Genomic DNA, 9,578 nt, shown 5'->3' with positions numbered 1-9,578 from the left:
ATTCGTAACATTGTTTTCAACAACAGTGACATCATAATGTTTGTGAGAGATTATGCTTTTTGTTCGCTAATTTCTTTGCAATGATACATCACCCCTAGAATCGTGAAAAAAGAAACCTGTCATCAGCTGCATTCGACGATGTACCTTGTCTTGGTCATCAAAGGCCTGACGTAAGACATTTTCCAGGCGCTTTTTCTCGATACCATAAAAATAGGATCGGAAGCCCTCTCGAGATCTAAGTTGGTCATGTCGTTCCCTCAGCCGCCAAACAAGGTTATGATCAGTCTCGCGATTGCCAGGACCAAGTAGTAATCCCAATTTTTTTTGTGCCGTTTGCTGATTCCTGGCACCTGAGGTTGCCTGAAAAAGCTCAACGTTGTTGCACGAGACATGACATTTTTCCTCAAGACCTGCCCGCAAGTTGAGGCCCTCTTCGTTTGTGTTAAGATCCAGCTCGTCACGCCACTTTTCGATCGCATGAAGACTTTCAACCACGTTAAAAAATATCTTTCGTGGGGCTAATGTTGGACTGACCACTTTTGTCAGTATAGCTGGGCATAGGCGTAACCTATATACGCTAAAATGCAATCATTCGTTCATTACTATGCAATTTGTGACACATATACACCCATGCATCGTACTCACTAAATACTTACTCGTCGTCAGCGTCGCTGCCGATAGAGCCAGATCTGACTACATCTTTTTGATGAGAGACCGAGAAACGCTCAAGTTGTTGTTTTCTGCTTAGTGAAGTGGGTAAATAGCGATTCGCATTAGAAAGATCTACAGTCGGGGAAAGCACTTCTAAATTCCAGTCGTGGTGATGTCCTAAAGCCTTGGTACAGTTAAACATTTTCGCCCTCGGTGTCTCTGACGGCAAGCACTGTCGCTTACCACCACTGCCTCCAAAAGCGAGAATGTCTACATCTCGCTGCTTATTTGTTTCACTACGTAAATCTGGCCTGAAGTCTCTTGCATAATCAACAAAGGCTTCTCGAACTAGAGACCCATGGCGCAAGACGCCATACGACGAGTTGGGCACGCTCTTTACTCGCGGGTCACTATGAGCAATAATGTCGATACTGTTTTTACGACAACTTTTGCTGCGATTAAATGTAATATCTTCCGAAGACATAGCTTCCTCAACGACAAGACAAATGCCAACTTGAGACGTTACAGCACTGTCTAGCTGCCACGTCTTTAGCTCTTCGATAAGTGCGTCACGCGACTTGTACTTTTGAGTATCGAGCTCTTTTGCCTTATCAAGAGTATCAGTAATTGAGATTCTTCCTGCTTGGGTCTCATGACGATCATATTTTTCATGATTTAAAAAAAAACGAGAGTACCCACCACCACCACTTGAAACGTGAGAGAAGCTCCTTGTAGACTGACAGAAACGGTGGGAAAAATCAACCTCAGCTTCATGTCGGTGCCGCCGCAATGCGCTCGAAACGTTGCCAGCAAACACAATGTCAGTTCCATGGGTAAGTCGACTTCCCGAGTCATCGGCACGAAGATCGTGCGGACTTGTCTTGCTTGAATATTGAAAAAACTTTAAATTCTTGTCTGGCGGCATTTCCTCCAAGCTCTTTGCCGCTTCACTAATTGATTTATCTGCTTTGATCTGAATGATGGCGTCAAGTTCCGATTCTGATAGTCTAGCTCGTTCGCTGTCACAAACGATCTTGTCATCGAATTTCACGAGTTGCGGCAAGAAATTGGCAACAATCTGACGGTACTGCTTAACTGTTTCAATTGGATTTCCCGCCAATTTCAATGATCTAAGTTGTAAGCAGAAGGCTATAGCAAAACTTCAGTGGAGAGGTTAGTCATAAAAGTAAACGACAGCTTGTACCTAATTGCTCAATTTGTCGAAATTCTGTCATTTGATTTCCTTCGAGATCTAAACAGCCCAAGAGGTAATCAATTCCACACTTGCTAATTGTTTTAAGTTTGATGCACCGTACCGATGATACCAATTTCATCGTGCATCGTCAAAGGGCTGACATCGTTTACATTGTTGTGCTGCAAGTACAGCTCTTGCAGATTCATCAGCGCTCCAATACCGTCCAAATTCGATATTTGGCATTGCGCAGCCCACAAAACGCGCAGTGAGCGAAGTGAAGTGCCGAGATCCCGAAAGCTTCGAAGGCTGCTTTGCTGAAAGTGTAATTGTTGAAGTGACGGCAAGAGTTCACCAATAACTTCAACTGATTGTTTCTCGGAATCAATAGAGATATGCAGCGAGGTCACACGCTCAAGATTAGACATTTTGGACAGTTGTCTCTACCAAGAATTAAACTAAATTATGATAAGACCCACTATCTATGTCATCATTTCAACTTACTAATTTCTCTTCTGTGATGTCGTCAAATGGGTTGTCGAGTTGGATACTGTCCCTTCTCCTGTTTTTGTTGATATGCTTGTTCATCGGAGATACTGAAAACAGCGACCCTGACGCACTAGGGCTCAATATATCTCCTAAAGCTGGTGTTGGGTTGCATTCCCGTGGCAGCGTTCGAATGCGAAGTCTGGTCTTCACGTCATCAGATTTCAAGCTGCCTGTACCAGGGTTTGTCTGCTTGATCATCAGAGATCTGGAAATATTTTCATCTATCTCGTGGCGCATATCGCTCAACACGACCGTGCTCATCGCTTCGGATCTAGATATACTCTAGTCAATTGCCACGCTGTTTTTTCGTCTCGACAAGTCTTCTATAAATACTCGTCAGAGATAAATATACATTAATTAGCATTCTGTAAAAGGGACCTCGAATGTTAGATAGGAAATTATGGTATGTATGGTTGTTCCTCCACAGGCAATTTTCAGATGTAAAGCACATACATCGCCTGCTGAAACATAAGCGGAGCAGAGCGAGTGAGACCCCATGCGCACTTTTGCGCAGCAGTCGAACTTATGAGAAACGCTTGTGATAAGCATATTGGCAAAATGGAGCTTACAACGTTGAGAATTTGATGAGCTTCTTTTCAATGCTGAAGTTTTGACTAGCTTTTGGGCGATGTCTTTGAATTGCAGGATGAGGATAATGCGGCGAAAGAATAGTTATCAAACGAATCTTAGGTTGACTGTGTGGTAGGTTTAATTTGTTCATTTTTTGTTAAGAATATAGACATTGATACCAGTCTCATGACAATGACTACATAGAGCGGAGATGACGTCACGTATTTTTCATACATACTCTTCAGATCAATGCCAATCATTGCAACTACATTGTGCAATATACACACCTTTGAAAAGCAATCTGTCGACTAGAGCCTTAAACCAATACACGCTTGTTGTTATGAGATCCAGGGCATTTTTAAGATATAATGAATACTTAATTTTCCATGCCAGTTGATAAGGTGGAAATTATAATAAATCTTACGTCAAATGTCACTCAAAGATACTGCAATCCACACGAACAAAAAATGGTCCTGCAATTTGTACTCAGCACTTCGACCGTGCCGAATCAAAGTCATCACGGCAGGACTTATACTTATGATCGGGGGTCGTACCAAAAGACTGGATCACGTTCCGGATGACGCTTGGAGAACAGGATAGGTTCAACTTTAGATTCAGCATTCCCGTGATCATACATGGAAAGACAGCCTGGTTTGTTGGAATGTCTCGATGGCAGGAAACCCATGAATTTCTTGCGGTCATATGAGCTTTGCAGCTGAAATTTGGATGCCGAGGTCACAGGCGTCCGATCTGGCACACCCGTGATGATAAACTTGGCTCGGTCATCAACTTTGTTGCTGAATGTAAGCTTTTTCGATATCTTCTGCATACGGAGCACAGTGCCGTCAGTACGAGCGAACGAGATGCAATCTCCACCATAGAGTAGCCCGTCTGTATTGTGTCCAATAATCCGAAGCGTATCACCGTCCTCAAAATGACTGTGATGGTAAATGGCATGGCAGCGGATACGACGGGAAAATGGATTCTTGTGCTTTCCACGTCGTTTCGGATATCCCTGGACTTGGATGATCTGACCTGTCACTCTTGTAAACGACAAGTGGAGCTCAAGTCCATGATACATTGGCAAAGAGGGAGTCTCGCTGTCGCGTAGATGGGCTGTCATTGTGGCAGACATATCAGGCGCTTGTACTATACCCTGCGCTGTATCTATACAAGGACGAATTATGTGGCTTAGCAGACGGCTAAGTAAACGGATGTTATGTGCTATTCCATCCGCTCTCTCATGTGGATGTCTTTTGTAGAATTTCGAGTTCTGACTATCGATAATACGCTGCAACGAATCGGCTTTGCATACAGTCTGATCCGGGTCGTGAGAGACACGGCTGTTGTCCACCAAGTAGTTCGACGATTCTTCGCTGTACTCATTCGTAACCGCATCAGCTGTATCACCGTCGTCAGTCTCAACTAAGTGGCCAATTACAATCGGCAAAATGTTTTTTGGAAATTCTGTGTTAGTCAAAAGGACGTGCGGCGGAGTCGGAGATGCCTCGTATTCTGTCGATAACATGTCGACGGTTAAACTTGATGGGATCGAATGGGTTCCGGTCATCAGTCGAGCTACATTCTCAATGGTCGGACGAGTTGTATCGTCGTTTCCGTCCGTGTCGACATCCAAGAATGAACTGGCTAGGTTAATTACGGTCAAAACTGGATGATGGGTGTCCATCTGACTCGGAGTCGATGATGTACAGGAGTCTGTTGCTTTACTTGATCTTGTGTCGTTCAATGATTCAGTCCAGCGCATTGTTAACCGACAGAGCGGATTTAGGATGTTTGATACGCGAGTAGATGTGGACATTGAAGACGTTGTGTAGGCACGACGGCGTGTCGACCATGTCGGCGCCTCTTCACAGAGGACAGCAATTTCGGCTGTGTCGTCCTCCTCCGATTCGTCGAAGCCGTTGTAAAGTGTGTCGGCGTAGCCTTTATAGACTGAAGCAGTACGTTTTTGGGACTGATCTCGGATTGATCTAGGGTCTGTATCACCAACAGTCTGCCGACGCATCAAAGGCGGAGACGACTTAACAGCTGAACGCACTGTCACTTTGCAATTGACAGAATTCATGTTAAATGACACAAAAGGAGAAGTATGAATGCCTTTAGAGGCTCCTGCTTGCTTAAAATGATGAGTCGTGCGCAGCACTCGTCAAATACGAATTTAATGTCGGCACTCGAATATATGTCTAGATGCCATCAGACGTAGGTGGAGGAGTAAGGAAACTCAAAGGCTGAACAGCTCGCGGTATAATACGACACCTACTTGAACAAGTGTGCGTCACACATGGTTGGGACTGTCTATCCCGTAAACACCTAATTGAGTCCATAAACCTCGGACCCACAAGTAAAGGCTTGCTTGAATGTCTTGCTAGTAACGCAGGTGGTCACCATTTGCCAAATTCCACCAAGTCATGTATTATATTTAAACGGTCTAGTGATGCAGCTAGGCATTAGACTAGTAGACTATAACATTAGTGCATAATCACTATGCAAAAGCCTTCCCAAATTGCAACATTTGACATCGAGATTCGACCTAGCATCTTGAGTTTAACTTCGAAGCAGGAGAGCAAAGTTTAACAATGAAGACGACCAGTGTTAGATTGGCTCTTGAGCGTTCATAGAGTTTGATTGGTGTTCCTTTCGAAAGATTCCATCATCTAGTATAAACATTTGATATTATCTAACCTGTTACCTATCGCTACCAGCATCACTCCTATACATAACTCCCATACAGTTCCTTACCGAAGTCTGGCTTACTTTGTCCCTCAGAAATCAAACGAATAGCAGCCGCAAGAAAGCGCTGAGCGTTTGAACCGACAATCTTCCTGAAATCGTCAGTTCAGGACTGACTGGTACGTGTTCAGGCAAAAGTTAGATTGAATATATGCATTATTTTTGATTTTGTTCTCGAGATCATGAATCTAAGGTAGCTGGAATGAACCTAAGAACATGCATGTGATCTGCCCGTTCCAAGAAGCGGAGAGCGACTCAACGCTGCAGGGCTGACCATGAGATCAACATCGTTTTGAATGAAATGACCCTGCTCAAAGAGCCCAGATCGATTGTCGGCAAGTATCCAAGTCATAACGACCATCGATAATGCTTCATGACGTCGTGTCAAAGGCTTTGGATACGAACCTTACTGTAGCGTACGTACATTTGTGCAGAGGCTCAGAATACTGCTTTGATGAGAATGGTGCGGGGCTTGAGCTTGTTCGAGCCTAAAACTTGGTCGGTAGTTATACCAGCTGTCTCAAGGAGATGAGCAGGGTTGTAAGCGCAAGAATCTAAAGGATAACAGTTACCATCGACATTCAGCTCGTACTTTGTATTTCGAAGTCAAGCACTATACGACGCTCTCGTCAGATGTCAATTTACTGAATGTGGCAGGTAAAATTGTAAGTCGGAGAAGCAGCGTGTCCCCCTCACCCAAAGAGCAAATTGGGATCGATTGTCTTCAGCACTTACACCAGTATCTATTAACTTAGATACGGTATACATGGAGAGTACGGGCCCTCCTGGCTGTTGCTACTCCAAGCGTAGGCGGTACTCCTGAGGAAATTCGACCGTTGGGTCAAAAGGCGCGCGTAATATGAATCTTATGCTGTCGATTCGCTCTACATTCAAGCGGAAGGCCAGCGGGCATCAGATAGATTATATCTATGACAAAGACTGCGGATGGATTGGCGGGATACCGAACCCTTATCAAAATAGAAAATAAGTACGGAGCGCGAAATATGTGCAGATGAGAGGTGGAGCATTAACTGTAATTTGACTGAGTCCTATGTATTTCCTCTTCAGATTTTAGTTTTAGTAGTTTGTATAGTTTGAAAATCTGTGTTCCGCTCCCGAGTGATGCTTACGAGGAGATTCACTGAGCAAGATGCACGGCAACCCCGTTGCACTCGGTATCACTGGCCTTTAATTTGACGACTAATTCTTGAAACGACAGAAGATGAACGTTGACATATTTTCCTTTGTTACCCTAGATCAACAAGCAAGAAAAATTGCCTCTTCTCTTTTGTTACTCTCTAGAAGACATTAAAGCTGATGGCCCAACGATGAAAGCGAGAAACGAGCGGCTGAACGCTTTCCCATGCTATCACCGACTCCCACGTAGCACTTAAGAGCGAGACCGCTTCTGTTAAGCATTAAGCCGTATGAGGAAAAGATGGAAACGAATTCCCTCTGAACACGGCTGTTGCAATGACCACTGACCCCAGCCATGCTTTTGGTATAACAACCGCTCGTGGTACTAGCAATATTTAAGCTGGGAGGCCGCGCGCAAAAATGTGACACAAAGGTTAAGCCCTTCTTGATGCACTAGGAATTTGAAAGCTCAGCATGCATTCGAGTCACAGGTGTTCCGAGACGCTATGATGTAATCTTAGCTTTCATCTACTCGTTCAGGGAAGAATGGACTACTGGAGTCCGTCTAAGAATTGAGATCTCTAATATCCACGATGTCAGCTGACCGTTTTCCGAAATCAATAATAGCAGCGGTGCTCGTGGATGGTCACCGTAAAAGCGGCTTAAACTAGGACTTCCTTGCGTACTCCTCTCCTCTTTAATAAAAGGTAAATATCACGTCGCAAATTTGTTAGTATGGATCCGTTGGTATGCGAGCAGGGGCTGTGGCCGCGCCAGGGACATCGATCTGAGCCAAGCTGAGAATAAAGAGAGTGACTTATTAGTTGTGTGCAGTACCCTTAATATATTGCGGCTTTTTATACAAAATGCCATTCAATCACGCGCTGTAAACCCTCCGTTCTCGATTGAGATTAAAAAAAGATCGAGCTCCCACAACGTGCCGACGAAAACCCTTTCTTCGTTTGACGTCGAGTCACAATAGATACTAGACAACTAAATTAAAGAACTGAGTTATATTGTACCATATGGAGGTCAAGGCAAACAATTTTTGACCCCAAAGGAAGCGATACTCTAAGTTTTAACTGTATTTGATATACTAGACTTGTTATTAGCCGCCCTCAAATAGTCATACCGTCTAAAAGAGACAGAGCTTATTGTTCACTTTCTAGGGCGTTGACACTAACTCTCCGGGCTTTGAAGATCCATTATAAGTCAGAGGCTTCGTGCAGCAATTTTTTACGCACATTGTTGCGATTGCGATATCTCGAACACTCAAATCAAGTATCACGATTTTGCTATCGTGGATCGATATGTGATGCTAGCCAGACCTGAACTTGATAACTGATCTCATCCCAGATCTGATATTGATGAGTGTTGAAAAATTCGAAGTCCATGAACGTAGGAATTATGCACCACACTTTTAGTCGGTTTGGTGATATATAAACAAATCTCTGCTATAAAGCAGATGCTCATTTAAAGCGATTACACTACTGCAACAGCATTTGTGCGGGGTAGACATTATTCAATATGATTAAGAGCAAAATTGCTAAGCGTTAAAGCAGGTTGGCAAGGAAAAAGTTGCTCTGAGCCGCGGTCTCAAATCAATTTTGAATTGTGACGGAAAGGAGCAAGAAAAATTAAAATTTTGCTTTTTCTGCACGTTATAAGTAAGCAACCGTATGTAGCAAATTTAGGTATAAACCTTGCTGAGTTGGGTAAAGACGGCTATGAGCTGTGGTCTCCTCGGAGAATGCCTGTGGACTAGTTTCGTTTTGTATTTCCTAGTAAGAAAGACAAATTCTTGTTGATTGTGACAGCACAGCTTATTACACGCCAGGTTTAACAATTCTATACGTTCGTGAATGGAGTGTCTCGAGCAGAATAAGAGAGATTAACCTCCATCATCAAATCAAGTAAAAGCTCTCATACAGCTTGAGGGATTATCCCATAGGATGCATACAAAATTTGTAACGACGATCCTTGAGCCGATAGTACTGGTCAGAAGATGATCCCGACGTCATTCGTGTGGGAGAGGTCGCCCAAAATGTCATGGACACTTTCTTTCGTGAACAGGACGAAGAGTGTTTGTGTATCATCCTACTCACCGGGCTCGAACACAAGCAAGCCACTGCTTCCATATGTGCCACACGGAAGTTTGGATATGAAGTCCATACTTACATACATCCAGCTGTCGGTTGGCTCTACCAACGACCGAAGTGGGGCCTGAATGGAACTCGATGTTCTCAAGTCCTCGCAAATTCACACTCTCGCGTATCCACTTGTACATGCGTGGACAATAGTAATTTAGGGAAATACTGAGAAACGTTTTCTTTTTCCTACGTCCGAGATTGCCACCCGAAGGACTCTAATAGTTCTTATGTAAGAGACGATGGTGCAATACTTCGTCATTTGGAACAATAACGCTTGCTGTATATCCGTGTCCAACCGCATAGTGCAACAATCCGTTGTGTTTTCAAAATGGTAAGCACGCGATCTTGTGCGAGACGGAAGACCTTGCAATGCTTAGTTGGAAGAGTCATTGAAATACCTCAACAAGCCCTGACATGTCTCATCAGGATTGCACCCTTCGACAATTTCTTTGCGCACTGTAGCTGTAGCCTGCACTCAGATCATCTGAACATCTTCGCATTGTCGACATGACTCGTGTATGCATTTGCTCCTGGACTTTGGATCATAGTCCAGAGGTCTCGAGAACGCATCGACTAAG

The 9,578-nt window shown here is 43.9% G+C and overlaps 2 protein-coding genes across 2 annotated transcripts in view; both read right to left on the bottom strand.

The window, feature by feature from the left end:
• The window catches only part of PHALS_11837 (Protein phosphatase 1, regulatory subunit, and related proteins), a gene marked incomplete at both ends in the record, with an annotated part of 2,823 nt that extends 233 nt beyond the window's left edge, over nt 1-2,590 (bottom strand). The window contains 5 exons of the mRNA XM_024727272.1: nt 145-577; nt 657-1,800; nt 1,856-1,903; nt 1,968-2,286; nt 2,348-2,590. Of these exons, the coding sequence (XP_024577865.1) occupies nt 145-577; nt 657-1,800; nt 1,856-1,903; nt 1,968-2,286; nt 2,348-2,590 (2,187 nt within the window). The remainder of the gene's footprint in view (nt 1-144; nt 578-656; nt 1,801-1,855; nt 1,904-1,967; nt 2,287-2,347) is intronic.
• A 907-nt stretch (nt 2,591-3,497) lies between these two features.
• On the bottom strand, nt 3,498-5,048 carry PHALS_11836 (uncharacterized protein; the record flags this gene model as incomplete). Its single annotated transcript, XM_024727271.1, has 1 exon — nt 3,498-5,048. The coding sequence occupies one exon, from the start codon at nt 5,046-5,048 to the stop codon at nt 3,498-3,500; it is 1,551 nt and encodes a 516-aa protein (XP_024577864.1).
• Between the last annotated feature and the right edge of the window lie 4,530 nt (nt 5,049-9,578).

The sequence above is a fragment of the Plasmopara halstedii genome, assembly GCF_900000015.1.
Source record: "Plasmopara halstedii genome assembly, contig: Scaffold_555, whole genome shotgun sequence".
NCBI lineage: Eukaryota > Oomycota > Peronosporomycetes > Peronosporales > Peronosporaceae > Plasmopara > Plasmopara halstedii.
Note: the sequence above shows the minus strand (reverse complement) of the source record. Positions and strands in the feature narration are given on the sequence as shown.